Here is a 20,835-nt window from a genome sequence, read left to right as displayed (position 1 = left end):
TTCTGATTGTTTAGGCCCCAGTTACCTAGAAAATTCCTTCATATCCACTTTGCTTTTGCTCATAAACTGACTGTAATTTCAGGGGACGAACATCAGAGGATAAGGATCTAAAAATAAGCCCCAAGTCTTGGCAAATGCTCCTCTCTCACAAGCTTTCCCTTCAGTTTCAGAATTCACAGTTTAAAAAATACTTCATACCAGAGCATTTCAGGCATTTTGTTAAATTCCCCACGAGAAATACTGAGGTATGCTAGTAACCTCTGAGATTTAAGACCATGTTGGTAAGAGCAGCTGTTATTTCTGCTTCAGCTGAAGCCATGATGCCAGCATGCAGACAGGCACTATTGCAGGACTGGAACAAGGAAAAGAGCCAAGCCCTTTCACCCAGATTGCTGCGGCCCAGCAGGACCTGCCTGGCGTGTCTCATGTGGACTTTTGTGTGTGTGAAGAAAAGCTTTTTGTCTTCCTCTGGTCACTCTGAGGCCAAGTATATAGTACTTACATGCAGCCTAAAAATCTCTGTTTCAGCTGTTAAAATCATATACTTAGGCTGTAATAAGTTTCATTCTTAACTGAAATGTCTTTTCTATATTGAAAATAAAAAACGCTGTGTTAATCACGCTACTAAAAATATCTCTTGGTTTGAGATAGTTTGAACCTTGAAGGGTCGAGGACACTCATTCCAAGAATGGCTTCCTGTTCCCTGAAGGTTCCGGAAGGGCATTTCCATAGCCCACTCCCCTCCTCCCCCAGGATATCCGGCTTAGCTCAGTCCCCTGCACATTCTGGGATGGGATCAAGAGGCAATCAAATTCAGGCAACCCAGTCATAGTCGGAGAGATGACAGAAGGTGTGGGCTGCGATCTGGCTGATAGAGAGACGTTGGCAGGAGAAAAGACTCCTATCCCTACTCCTCAATCCCTTGCGCCTCTTGCCTGTACCCAGCTCTCCCAACCATGCCAACCTGCAGTTGGAAAAAACCAGAGGCTTCACCCAGGACTTCAGGAGACTCCCAGGCTCCAGACTGCTGGCCATGGGTTTGCACAAACAAAATCCAGGGTGCTTCCCACTTGGAAAACTGACAACAGCCTCTCAGTTCAGACACCAGCTCTGCCTGAGGGTGTTTTCTCCTTTAGGTTGTCAGAGCCAGGGATCGCCGCTCTGCAGAGCCCCTCAGCACGGAGTCCAGGGCTCAACCTGCAGCATCAGATGGCCCATGCACACATCAGCTCTGGGTTCTGCTTCTACACCGAAGTTTCTGGAAATTCTTCTATTTCCTCAAATGCATTGAGAGTGGTTTTGCTGTTGCTCCTGGAAGAATCTTGGATTTTGTTGCAATCCGCTTTCAAAAAAAAAGAACAGCTATTTTAGAAATACACTGCTCTGTGTGCTGTGTTTCCATTAGGCACCACCCAATTTTTAAAGGTTGTTCTGTTGTTCCAATAGGATTATAAAATGTCAAAGGTAGAAGGGACCTTAGAACCAATTTTATTCAGTCCTCTCATTTTAGAGATGAGAAAAGTCAGGGCCCTCAGACTTAATCTGCCCCAGGTCACACTGTCTCAGATAAGAGCAGACCCCATACCATCTCACAGTAACAGTACCTGTCCGCTTTACGGGTCCTGGATCTTCATTAAGGAATGAGACATGCGTTTTCCATTCAGTCCACTTCACCTCATTGATCCTGAAAGTGTGATCATCATTCTCACTACTTCACCACTGCACCTCATTAATTGCAAACAAATCTCACTATGTATGGAATGTCCTAGTTTCTAGATAGCTTCCCTTCTGTCCATCCCAGGGATCAGGAGCACCCTTGCCCCCAGGTGGTCACACCTGGATTATTAGGGTTTGAAATCTGTCCAAATCTCCATTTCCCCAGGTCTCAAGAAATCAGATCTCCTCCCAGTGTGTAGAACTCAGAAATCCTGCACATTGTTCAGACAGGTATAAAAGGTTCATCTTCAGACACCAGCAGCTGTGCCTGACTGGTGTGAGGGAGCCCACAGAAGAAGAAAGGGAGGGATGGGGGGAGGGAGGAGGAGAGGGGAGGGAGGAGGAGAGGGGAGGGAGGAGGAGAGGGAGGAAGGGTGCACCTGGGCAGAGGTGTGAGGATTAAATGTACAGAAGTTTAATTAGAGCTGAGGAAGCTCAAAGAAAAGGTGGTTAGAGTTCACACCCCAATAAGAGTGGGCAGCATCTAAGGTGTTAGAATACAACTAGAGACATAGGTTTGACTTAAATTCATGTTCAGAGAACATCTTTAGAGTGAGGATGTCAAAATCAGAAATATTTGTTAGGGGAACAACGGCAGACAGAAATTTGGGCTCCAAGGGATGGAGACGTCAGTCAGAGAAGTAGGTTAAAATATAGTTATACTCAAAAAAGGTGGTCTGCAGGGCCAGGCACTTGGGTCTGGGGTAAGAAGAGGTGAACTTATCAGAAAACGTGGTCACGGGATATGCAAGAACTTTTTAAAAAATCAAAAAGCTTGAGATCTGTCAGAAGGAGCCGTCTCATTTTCCATCTGCCAGTCATAAAATGTGCTTCAAGACCCCCAGTGTCACATGAACCTACACAGGGTAGACAACAAGACAAAGTGCCACGTTGACAAATATTTTCTGAACCAGACGCTAGATGGGGAGAGACCTCCAAAAGGGCAGAGAGCCTAAGCACACTTCTTCTGAGGAGGAGGAGGCTACAGGACAGAAAGTGCAGCAGTTATGGTAAGTGGGCAGCAGCACTGTTTCTCTAACATCCCATTCACTGCCTGCTCTCTTTCTACCACCCCAAAGACTTCTCCCTGTGTTACCGTAGACACAGTCGGAAATCTTCCTCTGCCACTTTACACAGCTCTCCCATCCGGAATCTACTCCTCAGCCATTCCGGTAGCATCTTCTCATACTCCAAGATGGTCCTGGCTCTCTAGGGGACAAAAACGAGCCTAAGGAGCGTGCATGTACACACACATACATGTACACAAGCACACATATCATTGCATACATAAACACAAGTGCATGCACTCCATTACACACACCATCAGACAGTTCACTCTGCCCTCACTGGACGCTTAATGCATAGATCCCGAGGGTTCAGCTAATCTATAGAATTCAAAGACAAAAAAGCAGACAGTTTGGGAAAGATGTTCAGATTGCCTTAAGCATGACATAAATAATATTTCTGGAAGTCCAGGAGCTTCCTAACTGAAAGTGTTAGGATCTTGGAACACCATGGTAGAGGAAAGTTCAGAGAGCATGTAGTCCCTACCCCTTCCAGGCTTGGAATCCCCACTGTGGTTTCCCTGTCCGTAGTTGTCCAAATTTCTCCTGAACAGTATCAACAATCGAATTAATAAGGCCTTAATTAGAAGCTTCCACGTGTCAAATCAAAGCTCTTCTCCATCTCAGTTCTGTCTTCTGAGGCCACAGAAAGGGGCTGTTGCCTCTCTCATGGGTGGCTCTGCAGATGTCTGAGGGACTCTCACCTTCTTCAACCCAAGCTCCAACAACCATTTCTTGTGAGGCAGCCTCCTGTCCTCTCCCAAACCTGGTCACCACCTCCAGACCCATTGTATGGGTTGGTGTCCTCAGCACGTGAGGAGTGTTAAGGCCAGGATGGAGTAGAGTAGAAATGCTGTCTCTATTCTCTTCAACTCCATACTCCTCTTGATAAAACCTAAGGTCGTACTTCAACATCCGCATGTCACACTGTCAACTCTGAGCACAGCATCACCGTAAGCCTGAGTTTCTCTCACAAGTGCTGTTGTTCAGTCACACTCCCTTGATCCCACATTCAAAGGACCTAGACTAAGGCTTCCTCAAACTTGACCCACCACAGGGGATCCTATGCAGATTCCCAGGCCTCACCCTAGCATCCCTCAGGTGCGGTTGGCTGTCAACGACCATATATTGAACCGAGTGCCTAGGGAGGCGCCCACACCGGGTTTCCCGTCCAGGCTCACCTGTAGACGCCAGATACGCTCGCTCTCCTTGGAGACATTCTCCACAGTCTCTCCCATCAGGGCAATGAGCATATTGAGGAGGAGGACAAAAGTGAGGATGACGTAGGTGATGAGCAGGAACAGAAAGAGGATGGGGTACTTGGAGTTCTGCTGGATGTTCAGGTCACCCAGGCCTATGGTGAGCTTGAAGAGTTCCAGCACTGCGTCGCTAAAGCTGCCGTAGGAGCTACAGTCCTTGTTGTCCTTGGAACACTTCTCGATCAATGACGCCAGCGCTGGGGAGACATAACAGAGTGTTCTCTTCAGCCTCTCTGCCTGGCTAGTTACCTGATAAGCATGTGTGCCTGTACCCACACATGCCCACGTGCGTGCACACATGCCTACACTGCAGGCCTGCTGCCTCCTTCTCTCCAAGAGCATGCTTGGAAAACGCTAAGCATGGCAAGTGCCTCCCTGGTAGCTAACATCTTTGTCATGAGGCTGCTGTGCGCTTTGTCATTCTGGCATCTGTATAAAGTGCTTTACAAATGTGGGAGTTACTATTATTTATAAATCAATTACCTACTCCAAATCCAAGTAAGAACACGATATATACAAACAAGAACTTCAGAACATCATGCAAAATGACCTATAAAGAAAGAAACATGATTCAAGGGTAAGGTTTGAGTACATTCACTGTACACTGATCCCCTTCCTTCTTCCCACCCTCTCTCACTCCCAACCCTAGTCACACCTTCACTCAGGCCCTTCTTCCAACCCCCTAGCCCAGTCTTCCTGATGCTCCACAGCCCAGCTCTGGGCCCCACCTCCTCCAAGAAGGCTTCTGGTTCCTGTCCCAGCCCTAGGTTCTCTCCTGGAACACAGTTTTCCTCTGACTCACTGCTTTGCTCTGTACCTTTCCCTGTAGGGTCTCACATCTAGAATCCTTACACTTCCTGGGGGCAGTGGCGTGCTAGAGCCAGCTCAGACCAGCTTGCAAGGGCTGATTGTTAATTTTGCATGAAGTTTTATGAGCTGGTTGTTACACACAGCCATTACTAATAATTAAATCAAACTTTCAATTGTAAGATGCATAAGTTCTGGGAACCCAACGTAGAGAATGAGACAATAGTTAACATATTATATTATATACTTGAAATTTGCTAAAAGAATAGGTCTTAAATGTTCTCACCTTATACACAAAAATGGTGACTATGTGAGGTGATGGATGTGTTAGCTAACTTGAAATTGGTAATCATGTCACAACTTATATGTATAGCAAAGCCTTCCCTTGTATACCTTAAATGTATACAACTGCATTTGTTGATTATACTTCAGTAAATTGACAAATTGGGAGGAAGGAAACTATTATTTGTATTTCAAAAATATTAAACCATATAAACTTATAATCAAATAAATTGAAAGCAAAGATAATAAATATTCAAAACTCATCACTTCCTAGTTATTTTACTACACTTTACAGTTATCTATGTTTTTGAGACTATTTTCATCTATTGTAGCCATATGGTGGAAACACTAAAGAATGTTGTATAACTGCATCTCTTCCCAACTCCAAGTTTAGTGATATAATGTTGGGAGCTGGAAATCAGCTATGGTAGGAGTATAGTAGTCCTCCCTCACCCACAGTTTCACTTTCTGCCTTTTTGATAACCTGTGGTCAACCACGTCCCAGAAACATTACATACAACAAAATATTTTGAGGCTGGGTGCAGTGTCTCATGCCAGTAATATCAGTACTTTGGGAGGCTGAGGTAGGAGGATCACTTGAACCTAGGAGTTCAAGATCAGCCTAGGCAATAAAAGCAAGACCTTGACTCTAGAAAAAATTTTAAAAATTAACTGGATATGATGGCATGAGCCCGTGTCCCAGCTCCTTAGAAGGCTGGGCAGGAGGACTGCTTGAACCTAGGCATTACAGGTTGCAGTGAGCTATGATAGGGCCACTGCACTCCAGCCTGGGCAACAGAGCAAGATCTTGTATTAAAAAAATAAATAAATAAAGATATTTTGAGAGAGGGATATCATATTCATTGTGTATTTTTATGATTGTTCTATTTTATTCTTAGTTATGGTCGTTAATCTCTTACTCTAATTTATCAATTAAACTTTATGATAGCTATATATGTATAGGAAAAACATAACATATTATATAGGGTTTTATACTAGCCACAGTTTCAACCATCCATTGGGGGTCTTGGAATATATCCCCTGCAGATAAGGGAGGACTATTGTATTTATACCATGAAAATTGGCAAACGCTACAAATCAGAGATTGATTAACTCACTGTTTTGTTGAGGTCTAGATCTAGGCTTAAGATAGCGATGAAAAAAAGGCTAATCCAGACTAAACTTAAAAATGTGTCTAGTCTGTAGCCTTTGCATTGTGAACAGCACACAAATATTTTTAAAAATTCATCTAGTATTTGCAAACTATTATCCAATTCAGCAAAGTTGCTCACATCGTTGACAAACAAGTGAAGTTTCAACAAAAGTCTTCATTGTTTCACTTTAATCTTACTGTTTATAAAGAAAAATATTGACCAACATTCCTGTCTGAACAGCACTCCTTTGTCAACTGTAACCATAGGCTGGCATCAGTGCCAGCGTTCAATAAAAAGCAGCAAATTATTCTGAGTCTCAACTGACCCTATGGAATTTATAATCACATGTATTGCCTATGTCATTATTAATATTATTAGTAAATTATGTGCTACACATCCTTTAGCTAGTAAAATTTATAATAAACATGCGTGAGTATATACAATATATTATATTATATAAAGAGAGAGCGTTCACCTTCCACACATGTGCCCAGAGAACTGTTGTTAAATATTTCCCAGCACACCACTGCCCAGGGATGAGAACATTCCTTCACAAAGTATATCCCTTCCCAGTGCTCAACAAGCCTGGACATTTTGGACACTTAAAGCCTGAGCAGAAGCAAAGGGAACCCATGGCATTCAGAAGAAGAGCAGTGGCCTGCCTTGGTAAGCCCCTCTTCCTCTCCAGACTCTACTCTCCCCCTGTGAAAAATGGACATCCCCTGAGGACCCTCCACCTGTGCAGCACCCAACGCACCTTCTGGATCATGACGCTGTACATGCCCATGGACTGGAACCCCCGCGTGTAGTAGAGCATATTCGCCCAGCCCAGGGCCATGGCCAGCACGAGGCAGGCAAGGTACTCTTTGTAGGCAAACAAGTACAAGAAGACAGACAGTATCACAAGCACAGCTTGGATAAAACTGTTCAGGAGACACAGGAGACAAGGGCCTTACTTACTTCTCCTCAGCATCAGGACAGAGATATTTAGACCCCCCAAACCTCCCTTAAACCCCCTGAACGGTCACCCTGGTGGCTGATGCTGAAGAGACAGATAAGGCTGGCTCTGATCCACTCAACTATAGTTCAAATCCAGCCTTGCAGACTACCTAGAGCTCCAAAAGCCAGTGGTGGGCTAGTTGTGGCTGATGGGGATTTAAAGAAAAATACAGATGCACAGGGCCCCAGAAGATTCTAGGAGGCCACATAGCTTTTAGATTACCCCCATGACTTCTGATTCCCACATGACACTGGGGAAGATCAATGATTGCATTTTTAGCCAAAATGACAAAAGCTGCCAACATCTATACTTGTGAGCCAGTCATAACAAAAAAGGCCCCCCCAAACCTACTTTTTTTATCTTTTAAAAAAAGTACAATGTATGCTAAATAAAATAAGCCAGTTCTAAAAAGACCAATACTATACAAGTCCACTTATATGAGGTACCTAGAATAGTCAAATTCATAAATATAAAAGGAAAAATGGTGATTATCTGGGGGGAAGGGGAATAGGAGCTGTTTAATCAGTACCGAGTTTCAGTTTTACAGGGTGAAAAGAGTTCTGAAAACCACACAACAATGTGAATGTGCTTAACAGTACTGAGGTGTACACTTAAAAATGGTTATGATGGTGACTTTTATGTTATGTGTATTGGCAAAATGCACTTACAATTTTTAAAAAATTTAAGTACAGTATATACCAAACAGACAATATCAAAATCAACTCCTAAGCAGTACATACCCCATCAGTTATGCAGGCATCTAGTCAAAAACCCTCTCTAGCCTGTTTCCAGCATTATAAAATCTCTAACCAAAGTTAGGACATGAGCAAACTTGTTTTTCTCGTGCAGTGAAGAACAAACGTCTGGATGATGAATTTCATTTGGGACTGAAATGAGGAGAGATGTCTACACCTTCCTCTATACTAACAAAACAAGTAAGAAGCAGAAGAGCAGGACAATGGAGTTTTTTGTCTGCATTAAAACTGGAGACTGTATAAATGGATTTTTCTCTGGGATCACAATACTTTCTCACAGATGACAGACTTGCACATGGCTTGCATCATGGGGCAGGGCTGCACCTGACCTCTCCACTTCTTAGTCTCTGGGTGCTCCACCTGCCCACAGGGATGAAGCACTCAGTTCATGCCTCTGGAAGGCAGGTACATATTTAATAAAACACTTAGGGATTTGGAAACATCAGGTCAAGATTCAAAGTCCTATAGACTCAGTGTCTCAGAAGAGAGACTCCAGTGGGATCTATAGGGCTGTGGCGCCAACATTCTTCAACCCAAGCTACAGATTCTGTCTGTTCCCATGGCAGTAATGCTAAATCAACCTCCATTCATTTAGAGAGAGACAGTTTCGTAAACCTGTGATGTCAGCTGCACATGACCTCATTCAGAGAGGCTGCTGAACTGGGCTTTCTGGCTAGGGCTCGTGGTCACCAATCCTGCACTAGCTTGTGGCAAAGATGACCAACAGGCTAGAGCTTTGACACCACTGAGGCTCTGTGTGACTGTGAGTGACTCACTTCCCTGCTCTGAGAGCTTCAGTGGTGTCTGTAGGTGAAAGTCAGTGATTTCTCAGGTGACTTCCAGTCCTGATCTGCCAAGGTCCCAGATGGTAACTTCTAGGCCCCATGTAATGAAAAGGGGCTGCCCTGGAACATTCCCTTGTTAAAAAAAAAAAAGAAAAGCTGGGCTCGGTGGCTCAGCCTGTAATCCCGCGCCTTTGGGAGGCTGAGGTGAGTGGATTGCCTGACCCCGCGGGTTCGAGAACCGCCTGGGCAGGCGAGACCTCATCTCTACAATAAAATTTTTAAAAAATTAGCCAGACGTGGTAGCGCGCGCCTGTAATTCCGGCTACTCGGAAGGCTGAGGCGGAAGGATCACCGGAGCCCAGCAGGTCAAGGCTGTGGTGGCCGGGAGCGGCCACTGCACTCCAGTCTGGGCGACAGAGTGAGACTCCAACTCAAAAAAAAAAAAAAGAAAAGAAAAAAGGAAGCAGGAATGCTTTGCCTTCCATGCCTTCTCCATGATGCCTGCCACTGAAGCTCTGTGATAGGTAGAGTTGGCCATCACTGCCAGCAGATGGTAGGCATCATCCTAAGATTTTCTGATCTTCTCCATGGGCATCTATGTACCTCTCATTAGAAGAGAGAAAGAGATCCTTGGCCATAGAACCATGGCAGAATGACTAGGACATGAGGACGTAGAAGGGTGACTGTTTGAGGGGAACACAGCAGCCACAATACAGGATTTCAGCCCCGCCTGTGAGGTGACGACCAAGGGGACGAACCTACTTACAAGACAAAGTGAAACCAGGCATCTGAGAGGATGGACTGCAGATCCGATGGTCTCAGCAGGAAGATTGCGATGCCCTAAAGGCCAGAAAGGGGGAAAAAAAACTGCACCCTCTTCATGTCCCTCACTGGAGGATGTAAGGAGGGGGTGCTTCCCCAGGACTGAGACTCAGTGAGGGGTGAGCATGTGAAGGCCCGGCCAGAGCCAGGTGAGGGATATGAAAGGGGACCTGTGCCTGGGGGACATAAGCGCCCCCACGGTGAGGGTGGATGCTCCCTCAACTCTTCTTTCCTATCTCACTCCTTGTCCCCATTCTCACCCTAGAACCTGCAAAGCAGCACAGTCACCACAGCTACTTGCCATTCCCCAAATATGGTCGAGCATTACAGCCTCAAGCCTTTGTGCATGCTGTTCCCCACACTCACCCTGTAAAGACCTTGTCCACAGTGTTCTCATGCCCAATATTACCCTACCAGAAAAAGTGCCATCTCTGCCTTCAAGTATCCCTGCCTGCCCTCCCTTCCTCTGAACACTGATCTGACAACAACTTAGGGCCCTTTTCAAAGTCTACCTTAAAGTCTAGATGTTTGTGCCCTTGTTAAATCTTTTACCAGATTGTGATCTCAAAGAGGGCAAACTCCCTCTGTCTCTCATCACCCTCCTCCAGGGCCTCACATATAGGAGATGCTCAGCATATATCTGTGGGTTCATTGGATGGACAGATGGAAGGAAGGATGAACGGATGGGTGGGTGGGTGATGGATGGACGGAGAGATGGTTGGATAAAGAACAGAAGGATGAGTGGGTTTTTGTTTGTTTGTTTTGTTTTTTTAGAGTGGGTATTTGAATGGATGAATGAGTGGCTAGGTCGATGAGAAAGGAAAGGTGATTAGATTGGTGGATGGGCTGGGAGAGAAGGATGGGCCCTGAGTTGCTGGGAGGGTAGATAAATGATAGAGAGTTGGACAGACAGTTGGAGGCATAGAGAGATGAAGTAGATAGACTAGGCCTGCCTTATTATTCCCACATTATAGCTCAGAAATCTAAGGCTTAGAAAGGAAATGCCTCCCCAGAGCCCCATAGCAGCAACAGCAGAACCGGAAGGGATGGAAGCCAACCCAGCTTTCACCTGCCTGCCCCTTGGGGCAGTCTGGCAGAGCTGCGTGGCCCACTCACCTCTTTCACAGAGATGCACATGGCCCAGATGAGCACGAACATCCTCCCTAAGAGCTGCAGCCACCCCATCTTGTGTGACAGAGCCAAGGGGTGTGGCAGGGCCTGGGGAGAAAGGAAGAAGGATGTTCAGGATGGGGAGTGAGGTGGGCAGGGCTAGCACCAGCACTGGAGGAACCAAAACAGGTACGCATGCCAAACCCTCAAGCTAGGCAGCATGAAACCCCATCTCAGAGCAAGAGAAGGAATGGCAGCTCCCTGCCTCTGTACTGACAACTCCTCACACCCCATAGCATTTGTCCTTCCCAGAACCCTCCTATATCCAGATACTCATCAGTTAAATAAAGCTGAGACCCCATGCTCCATGTGATGGATGGGAAACTGAGGCCCGGCATGGTGGGACAGCTGGTCCTCTTCCCATTTCCTGTGGCCCTCACAGCAGAAATGCCCAACCAGTTCTAGGTTTAAACAGAGCCTGGCAGGGTCTGGGTCTCCCAATTCTCCAACTCTCCCCTTAATGTGGGTCTCAGCCCAAGTAAGCACCAGAGACATATTCAGTACCCTAGAAACCGTGAAGGACAGTTGGGGGACCCCAGGCAAATCTCTTGGCCTCTCTGAGCCTCAGTTTTCCTATCTGCACATGGGGCAGCTCCGAGCTCCACCAACCCTGACCATCCCACACCCGTTGCAAGGGGCCCACATACCTTCTCCTCCCGGGGGCGGTAGTACGAGACGAGAGTCAGGGTGATGTTGTAGAAGAAATAAAAGCAGAAGGACAGGAAGAACATGTACTTGGCAAACTTCTTCCACTTCATACGCAACAGAGTGTGCAGGGGCTCCAGGGTAAGCATCTCGTGCCGGTTCTGGGGGTAGAGCACCACCAGTCATGTCACCATGGAGATGAGGGAGAGGGAGGGACCCTTTTCAAAGGCCCATCAGAGCTCTGAGTCAGCACCACCCCTGGCAGAAGGGGCCCATCATTATGCCCAATGGACTGGTTTGGCTGGAAAGGCTGGGGAGGGTGATTTCCGGCTCCTGAGGCTCCTTCCCAGTGTGCTCAGGCAGTGCCTGAGCCACCAACAGGATGATCTGACACTCAGTACAGAGTGAAGGCTGGGGTGGGGGTGTGGTCCCGGGGGTCCAGCCCCCATTTGTGCCTCCTTCACTGTGTGACCTTAGGACAGCCCTGACTCTCTCTGGACTTCAGTCTCCTCATCTTTAAAACTGCTAACAATCCCTTCCCTAATAACCAGGCTGCTGTGAGGGTCCAGGGAGATCCCAGACAAGGCAGACTCTGGGAAGCATGATTCTTAGTAAAATATGAAGGAGGAAGACTTGGCCTGCAGCCTCACTTGCCCCTAAGAGCTAAATACCTCTCACTAGCTGATCTTCTCTCTTCACCATCAGCTGCATTGAGCTCCCCCACTTTACCCTCCTCCAGGAAGGCCCCCTTGACTGTTCCAGTTTTGCACTCTCTGACTCTTGTTTGGGACTAGGTTTGGGGAAGAAAGAATTCCAAGCCTGGCCACATACACCAGCCAGGGGAGTGGAAAAGAAGCAAGATGGAAATCAACACCAACCACCTCATCCACACCACACCCAAGGATTCTGGGGCCAGGGAACCCCCGCACCACCAGGGTCTACAATCCCAGGTCAATTCAGCATCTGCACCAGGCTCTGTCCTTTCTGTGTCTGACTCTGCCCACTGAGGCAAAGAAATGGGGGACACAGGCATGCTGAGGCTAGTGACACAGGGTCTTCACAGCACCCTCTGAGCCCCTGGCCTGAGGTCCAGCCCTCTGCCCCCTCTGACCCCTGTCCCTCCCAGCCTGCCTAAGAAACCCACATCGATGTTAGTGTTGTAGACTATGATTTCCAGCACCGAGTCGTCTGTTGTGGTGTCCACGTTGGTGAGGTCGTAGAGCGAGGATGACACCGGCCCGTATGCCCAGTCGGTGAACTTCCTGGACAGACTCCGGAGCGGCTTCTCCTTGATCTCACGACTGAGGATGTACTTCAGGATCTGAGGACAAGAAAAGGAAAATCTGTCAACCGCAGAACAGGGCTTGGGGCCAACAGAGCTGGGCCAGCCAGAGGTAGGCTGGACCTGGGAGATGCTCCCACCAAGGATGGTTGGGGTCCTGCCTCTGTGCCTGACATCATGTCCCAGCTTTATATGTGCATGGGTGCAAAGTCTGCAGTTCTGTCACCTCACCAGGAGTTGTGCATACCAGAGACAAAAGGTGAGAAGGCCCCTTGCACGATCAGCTCAGAAGTCCTCACATCAGCTGGGGACCCAATTCAGTAAAAAATCCAGGATTTGGTGATTTTTAGAAACAATCTCCATTTGGCTTGGACTTGAGAAGATGCTAGAAGCTTTTGCAGCTTTCTTATCCCACCCTCAGACAAGACTTCTCCAGCTGAGGCCCCCAACTCTGGCCCGACAGGTGGTGCCACAATATACTAGCCTTCACAGGGACGAGCATGGGACCTTTGTAGGTCAGGGATCCTCAAACTCAGCTGCATGTCAGAGTCATTGGGGAACTTTAAACAATCCCAATGAACCAATTAATGAAAACCAAACCTCAGGGGTGGGCCTCAGGAGCCAGTATTTATAAAGCTTTCAGGTGGTTCAGAGCCACTGCTCTCCAGCTCACTAGCTCCCAAAAGCCAAGCCCTGGGTTACCCCAGGGTGGGGAACTGGGCTTCCTAGGACACCAGCCCAAGACTCAAGAAGAGGGCCCTGTTGGGGAGGACAGTGTCAGAGACCTGGCCTCACACAACCCAGTGGGGTTCCCACCCTACCTCTCATGAGAGCCCAGGCAGAGAGCTTCTAGGGTCTTTCCATTCTGAACTCCAACCTCTAAAAGCCCCCAAGGACAGGGTCTGTGTCTGAAGTATTGCTGAACCCTGCACTCTCAACCTGGGCAGCACCTTGAGAAGTTTTCTGAAGGACATTGAATAAACAAGAGAGGAGCCAGGGAGGGTACAAGGGCCTCTCCAAGACTGGCCATGGTAGCGTGTTATCCTGTAGAAAATAAGGGAGTCCTAGGGCCATGTTTTGTACAGGAGACTTCCTCCCTGGGCTGGGTGGCAGGGAGAGCACATGCCTCAGTGGCACGCAGGGAAGAGGGGCCCTTGAGGAAAGCTCGACCTGCAACCACAAGCTGACTGTTCTCAAAGCCCCAAGCTGTGACCCTTGGGGTGGGTAGGAGATAGAGGGAGGCAGGGACACAATGCCTCCTCTGTTGAAACCACTCTCCATCTCCTCCCTCGATAAGAGAATAAATAGGTCCCTTGTGAAGCCCCAGCCGTGACCACTGGTCAGGACCAAGCCCCGCAGGGCAGCTGACTGGGAGGCGAGTGCCCTGAGGCTGGCACAGCTGGGATTACTCAACAGTTGCCACCCCCAGTGTCCTCCTGCAGTTTCCCAGGAGCCACAGTCCCCTCCTAGCACTCAGAGACAGTTAAGCTAAAGAACAGATTTAGACTCCAGGGTCTGCCCCTGAGAAGAACCCTCAGACCAAGACATGACTCCAGCCCCTGATAGAGATCTAAGCTCCAAGGTTCCCGGCTAAGCCTGGAGTTCCTCAGCCACATCACACAGGCAGAAAGGGCCACACCCTCTGCTGGGGATGTGGCAGAGTTTCAACCTGACAGGCTGGGGTCTGCCCATTATCAGGCAACAGCAGCCCATTGGCTCTGGACCCAGAGCAGTTGTTCTAGAACTCCTTATCCTCCCTCATGAGAGGACAAAGGCCCCCAAGGGCCAAACACTCAGCTCTGTTTGAGCACCTCACCTCGCAGGAATTCTCAGCCACAAAACGTGTGAGCTACTATGTCACCTCAGCCTTCAGGATCTCTGCCCCCCACCCCAGCCTAGCCCCGGGACAAGAGATGGAAACATGGTGTATTAGGGACTGATGTCTAGAGTGGGTGCACATGCGGCCTCATGCTGGCTCTGAGCCACCTCGGGCTGCACCAGCACTTCCGGACCTAAGGCTGGGACCTTCCCAGGGCTGAGGCTGTGATCTGTAGAGCCCCAGAAGGGCCCCCAGGGCCAGCAGATTGGCAGCTATGCCTCTCTGACCTTCTGCCGTCCAGTCCCTGCGGCCCTACCTCAGACTTGCCCATCTTGGCAGCCAGCTGCAGCGGTGTGAGGCCGTCATTGTTGCGCATGGTCTCCAGCTCCCAGCTGCCACTTCTCAGCAGGATCATGTCATACATGCGCTTCACGAAGTCATTCTGCGTCTTGAAGTCCTCTGCCACTGTCACCAGCGCATGTAGGATGTTGTTTCCCCGAGAGTCCTGCGAGGTGATATCTGTCTGTTCATATTCCATCAGCAGCTGCACGATCTCCGGCTGGTTGGTACATGCCGCCAGGGCCAGGGGTGTCTCACCTGGAGGACAGGAAACACTGCAACTCAGTTCTCTCATGGGCCAGAAGCAGTGTGCCCCAAACCCCAGGACCAGGACACGTATCTTGGCCATCTCAGCGGGATTGACCCTGACGGTCTCTGGTCCTCTCCCCACACCTGGCTTTTACAGGGGAAGATTGAAGCTGGATCACCGCAACAGCCTCCCAACAGATCCCCCTGTTTCCACCCTGGTCTGCTTATGACTACTCAATGCTCAGGACAGCAGACAACAGACCAACCCTGTTAGCAGGGGAGTCCCACCTCGCCCATAATGAAAGCTCGAGTTCCAACAACAGCCCACAGAGCCCTACATTTTCAGACTTCCTCTTCTCCACTGTCCCTCACTCATTCCCCCTCCAGTCACACAGACTTCTTCCTCTTCCTTGATCACTCTGGGCATCGGGCTTCTTTGGAGCCTTTGCACAGGCTGTTCCCTTTGCCTGCAGATATCTGCATGGTTTGCTCCCTCACCTCCTTCAAGTCCTTGCTCAAATATCACCTTTCCAATGAGTCATGCCAACCAGCCTATTTAGAATTGAAACCTGCCTTCCTCCCGTGCCAGACAGAACTGCCAATTCCCCTTCCCCTGATTTACTTTGCATTTTTCGAAAGCACTTTTTATTTTCTAGCATTGTACCTAATATGCTTATTTATTATAGTTATTACTGATGGTCTCTCCCTGTGTAGCATATATGTTCCATGACAGCAGGAATCTCTGTTTCATTCACTGATATATTTCAAGCATCTAGAATAGTGTCTGATATAGATAGCAAGTGCTCAATAAATGTTTGTTAAGAAAAGGAAAGACAAGGGACTCATACAGGGTCACGCAGCAAGCCTAGGACAGAACCAAGACTGGATGCCACGTCTCCTGCTGCTGCCCTCTCTTCATCCCACCCCACAAATGTTTCCCAACACTGACTCCAGCCAAGTTTCATGTGGATTAAAAAACTACCAAGAGGCCAGGTCCAGTAGCTCACTCCTATAATCCCAGCACTTTGGGAGGCTGAGGTGGGAAGACTGCTTGAGCCTAGGAGTTTGAGACCAGCCTGGGTGACACAGCCAGACCTTGTTGCTGTAAAAAAAAAAAATCCAAAAATTAGCCAGGTGTGGTGACACACACCTGTAGTCCCAGCTACTTGGGAGACTGAGGCAGAAGGAGCCCAGGAGGTCAAGGCTGCTGTGACTGGTGATCTTGCCACTGCCCTCCAGTCTGGGTGACAGAGTGAGACCTTGACTCAAACACACACACACACACACACACACACACACACACACACACACACCCCAAGAAGAAAAAATAAATAAGTGGTTGTCAGGCAAGGACTAGGATGAGAGGAGGGTTGACTACAAAGTTGCACAGAAAAATTCTGGGGTGTGATGAAGTCATTTGTTCCCTGTCCTGATCGTAGTTGTGGCTATACAACTGTATGTGTTTGTGAAAATGAACAGAACTGTACACTAAAACTGGTGAATTTCACTTTACGTAAATTACACATTTTGATTTTTTTCCTTCCTCCAGAGCATCCTAATCCCAATTGCTTTTGGACTCTCTAATTTATCAGGCAAGGAATTTTCATCTTCTCACTCTGGACTCTCTACACAGTCCTGAGATCCACTGGGCACAGGAGACAGGCCAGAGTTGGAAGCCAGGACACCTACAGCCAATGCCCTACTACACTGGGCAAGTTATTTTCCTTTTCAGAACCATCTCCTCACCTGTAAAATGGACTGTCCAGGAGGACGCCTCTAAGACCACCAGATAACATGCTCTGAATATGTGCTCCTCCAGCCCACCCCATCTCCCCAGTCCCTCCTTCTCTGATCCTCTCTGCTGTCCTGCTCTGGACAACCCAGCCTCGTTCCAGTTTCCTGCTCTGACCCCGCTGCTGGCAAGAGCTTCTTAGGGCCGGATCGCCGGGGCGGAGCACAGAGCTGGGCGGATTGCCCCTCCCCGCCCCTCCTCCTTCGTCCCTCCCTCCTCTCCTTGCCCCTCCTCCCTCTCCTTCTTCCCCCTCCTCCCTCCGCATTTCTCCCAGACCCTGAATCTCCAGGCGGCGCCGGGGCGGTACTCACCGAAGTAGAAGCCCTCGTGCTGGTACTTGGGGTTGAAGAAGACCCCCTTGGCGTGGGCGTTGACGTCGGCCCCTGCCGCGATGAGCACCGCGGTGATGTCTCCCTGCCGCCGCTCGATGGCGATGTTCAGCGCCGTCTGTCCTACGGACCAGGCGGGGGTGGATGGGGTCGCTCAGCGCCAGGGCCCTGGGGTGATAGGCTGACCTTCTCTGACGGGTTCCCCTCGCTGGCCTCCATACCCGCCACAGAACCATGGGGGAAATAATAACTGCTGTGTGTGTCACTGGCTATGTAGAGTCTCAACTTCATACTTTGCTGCATTCATTCTTGCGCAGACGCAAGGCGTATTTACGGAGCGCCTGCTGTGTGCTCCGGTGCCAGGCGCTGGGGTACAGCGGTGCACAGGATGCAACTTTGATTCTTTTCCTCAGGAAGCTCGCTGACTCACGAGAATTGCTTGCTATAATTCAGAGAGGCACAGAAGATGTGGAACCCAGAGCAGGGCCTCTTACCACCTGAGAGGGCCTCTTACGATCCCAGAAGAAGTCATCTCTAAACTGCGTCCTAGTCCTCGGAAGTTTAGCAAGGCTGGGTAGGGCCGGATTAAAAGCCAGGGCAGAATTTAGCCTGAGGGCCATGGGAAGTCAGAAGGTGTTGAAGCAAGAAAGTGGCATGACCAGAATTTTGAGTTTTGTGCATGTGTTTTCAGATCACTCCGGCAGCAAAATTGGAGGATGTATTAGAAGGGGCCAAGATCAGAGAAAGAAATGATGAGGCCTGAACTAAGGGAGGGAGTTGAACATTATGGGTAGAGAGAGGAGAAAGCCCAAAGACCCTATGGGGATGGGGGAGAAGGGGTGTTTCAGGTAGGGTCCAGGTGTCTGGAGACTAGAACTTCCCAGAAGGCCCGGGTAGAAACTTTAATTGAATAAATTTTAAAAGAAAAAAGTAAAGCTCTGAAGACCTCTGATAAAATGCTGAAAAATAATTTTAATAACATTGTCACTAGATCGCCTCAGCACCATAGGGAGAAAACATTAGCTCCTGCCCAGTGGAGAAACTGAGGCTCAGAGAAGCAAGGTAACCTGCTCAAAGTGCAGAAAAATTCTATTCTGTTGGCCCTGGAGCTCCTCTGTCCCGGTGGCAGGAACTGCCTAAAAACACTGGGGAGGACACTAGCAGATACCTTCAGAGGGCAGAATAGTGACAGGGTTGGTTCCTAGGAAGGCAGGAATAAATGGCTCCTGCCATCATGCAGAGAGAAAGTAGGTGCTCACAGACCCCACACATCCACCTCCAAGAGGCAGGCTCACCAATTTAGAAGGAAGGGGTAAGAGAGACTGAAAAAGGAAAGAGTTAAGGATTTGTGGCCAGGACAGCAAAGCCTTAATAGAGGCACTAATAATCTTCATTTGTTTACACATTCAGAAAATATATATTAAGCATTCCTTATGCAAGACCCTAAGGGCACCAGGAATCATCCAATAGACTCTCTCTCTCTCTCTCCACCCTGAAAGGAAACATGCTGCTAGAAGAGGGCATCTGTACGTCCCTTCAATACTAACAAGAAGAAAAGAGGGAACAGACGAAAATTAAAAAGGGAGAAGAATTAGAACAGGCAAGCTTGAGGCCCTGGCCTGATCCTTCCAGCCTACAGGGCTTCTGGCAACTCCCTAGAGATAGGCTGAGAACATTATATGGCTCATTCAGTGTCTCTCCTTGTTTTGGCCACCAGGGAAATCAGCGTGTAGTTTAACACTCAGTTACAGCACACTCTTTCCTGGGTTCCCTCTCCTTCACTCCAGAGCTTCTAATTTGTTGCAGTCCTTGACTTTTTCTTATATATAACAAAAATCCTCTGCAGAGTTCAAATAATAAATCAAAAGGACTTCTCCTGTGAGAAGGGTTAAGGGCTCAAGCTAGATCGCCACCTGGAAAAAGCTGAGATGTTTAGTGTCCTCTTGCGTATAAGTAATAAGGCATCAAAGTATTCCTGAGCCAATCATTTTTGTCACAAGAACCTCACAAGACCCTAAGGAGCTGTTTACTGACCTCAAAAACTCAAATGAAGACACGCCTTACTGATTATTTGCAATGGATTTCCTGGGCAGGAAACACTATCCCAAATTTGATCTCCCTACTCCCTCTCTGACCCACCTGTGAACAAAATTGAGGCCTGATTGGGGCAGTTAAAAATAATGATGATGGGCCGGGCACGGTGGCTCTAGCCTGTAATCCAGCACTTTGGGAAGCTGCAGTGAGGGAACTGCCTGAGCCCACAGGTTCAAGAACAGCCTGGGAAACTTGGCAAGACCTCATCTCTACCATAAACCACACAATTAGCCAGGCATGAGAGTGCTCACCTGTAGTTCTGGCTACTTGGAAGACTGAGGCGGAAGGATCGCCTGAGCCCAGCAGGTCGATGCTGGGGTGGCCGTGAGTGTGCCACTGCACTCCAACCTGGGTGATGGAATGAGACTTCAACTCAAAAATAATAATGATGATGATGATGGTGGTGGTGGTGGTGCACTGGCTCATGCCTGTAATCCCAGCAATTTAGGAGGCCAAGATGACAGGATTGCTTGAGCCCAGGAGTTCAAGACCAGCCTGGGCAATGTAGCAAGATCTTGTCTCTACAAAAAAAATCAAAAAATTAGCCAGGTGTAGTGGCCCATGCCTATAGTCCCAGCCACTTGGGATCCTTCCTACTGAGGTGGAAGGATCACCTGAGCCCAGTAAGTCAAGGCTGCGGTGAGCTGTGATCATGCCATTGCACTCCAGCCTGGGTGAGACCCTGACTAAAAAAAAAAAAAAATGATGATAGTGCTAATAGTTGACTTTTGTTGGCCCCTGCCCGGCTGTCCAGCCTCATTTCCAGCCTTCTTTCCATTGCTCAAACATGCCAAGCTCAAACCCATCTCGGGGCTCTTGCCTTGGCCTTGTTTTAGATTCTTCTCATCATGCAGGTCTCAGGTCAAAGTTCGCCTTCCTGACCAGCTGCTCTAAAGTTGTCCTTCCAGTCACCTGCTCTCACATTATCTTTATTTATTTTCTTAGCATTTTCCATCTAAAATTACCTTGTTTAGAGCAGTGTGACCTTAATCTATCTTATTCATCGCCGCACCCTGGGGCCAAAAACAAAGCCTGACTTGCAGCCAGAGACTTTACAGAATGAAGGAAAGAAGAGGGGAGTGCCCACTACATGTCCAGTACCATACCAAGTGCTCGGGACTCCTCAGTGGCAGCAGTGTCTCTGCGTGGCATAGCTGGCAGTGGCCCTGCGGCCCCATGTCCCACCCTCTGTGGGCAAGATACCTTCATAGGCTTCCTCTGTATACTCGGCATTGATGAACCTGTCCAAGATGTCGTTCTCTTCAGCGAAGGCAAGCAGGACCCGCACAATCTCCTTGGTGTTGGGGTTGATATTCAACAAGGCCTTCATCAGGCAGGTCTTCCCCGTGTCCGAGGCTGTCAGTTTGTGCATGAGGAAGTCTGCAGGCAGAGTCACAGGATGGAGCTGCTGGAGGGGCCGGATGCCCTGGCACTTCCAGCCAGAGGGTGTGGGAGCTGTAGCCACAGACCTC

General features: G+C 48.6%; 1 protein-coding gene across 1 annotated transcript in view; it reads right to left on the bottom strand.

Annotated features, from left to right (window-relative positions):
- Positions 1 to 551: 551 nt before the first annotated feature.
- The window catches only part of TRPV3 (transient receptor potential cation channel subfamily V member 3), a 32,909-nt gene continuing 12,625 nt past the window's right edge, over positions 552 to 20,835 (bottom strand). Inside the window, exons 6-18 of the mRNA XM_008060755.1 lie at positions 20,567 to 20,743; positions 17,252 to 17,392; positions 14,877 to 15,157; positions 12,604 to 12,780; positions 11,462 to 11,620; positions 10,761 to 10,862; positions 9,589 to 9,662; positions 7,040 to 7,205; positions 4,523 to 4,589; positions 3,962 to 4,236; positions 2,813 to 2,925; positions 1,605 to 1,684; positions 552 to 1,342 (exon numbers count right to left, since the gene is read on the bottom strand). Of these exons, the coding sequence (XP_008058946.1) occupies positions 1,245 to 1,342; positions 1,605 to 1,684; positions 2,813 to 2,925; positions 3,962 to 4,236; positions 4,523 to 4,589; positions 7,040 to 7,205; positions 9,589 to 9,662; positions 10,761 to 10,862; positions 11,462 to 11,620; positions 12,604 to 12,780; positions 14,877 to 15,157; positions 17,252 to 17,392; positions 20,567 to 20,743 (1,910 nt within the window). The 3' untranslated portion in view covers positions 552 to 1,244. The remainder of the gene's footprint in view (positions 1,343 to 1,604; positions 1,685 to 2,812; positions 2,926 to 3,961; positions 4,237 to 4,522; positions 4,590 to 7,039; positions 7,206 to 9,588; positions 9,663 to 10,760; positions 10,863 to 11,461; positions 11,621 to 12,603; positions 12,781 to 14,876; positions 15,158 to 17,251; positions 17,393 to 20,566; positions 20,744 to 20,835) is intronic.

The sequence above is a fragment of the Carlito syrichta genome, unplaced genomic scaffold (genome assembly GCF_000164805.1).
Source record: "Carlito syrichta isolate Samal-C Ts95f unplaced genomic scaffold, Tarsius_syrichta-2.0.1 Scaffold304713, whole genome shotgun sequence".
In the NCBI taxonomy this organism is placed as follows: Eukaryota; Metazoa; Chordata; class Mammalia; order Primates; family Tarsiidae; genus Carlito; species Carlito syrichta.
Note: the sequence above shows the minus strand (reverse complement) of the source record. Positions and strands in the feature narration are given on the sequence as shown.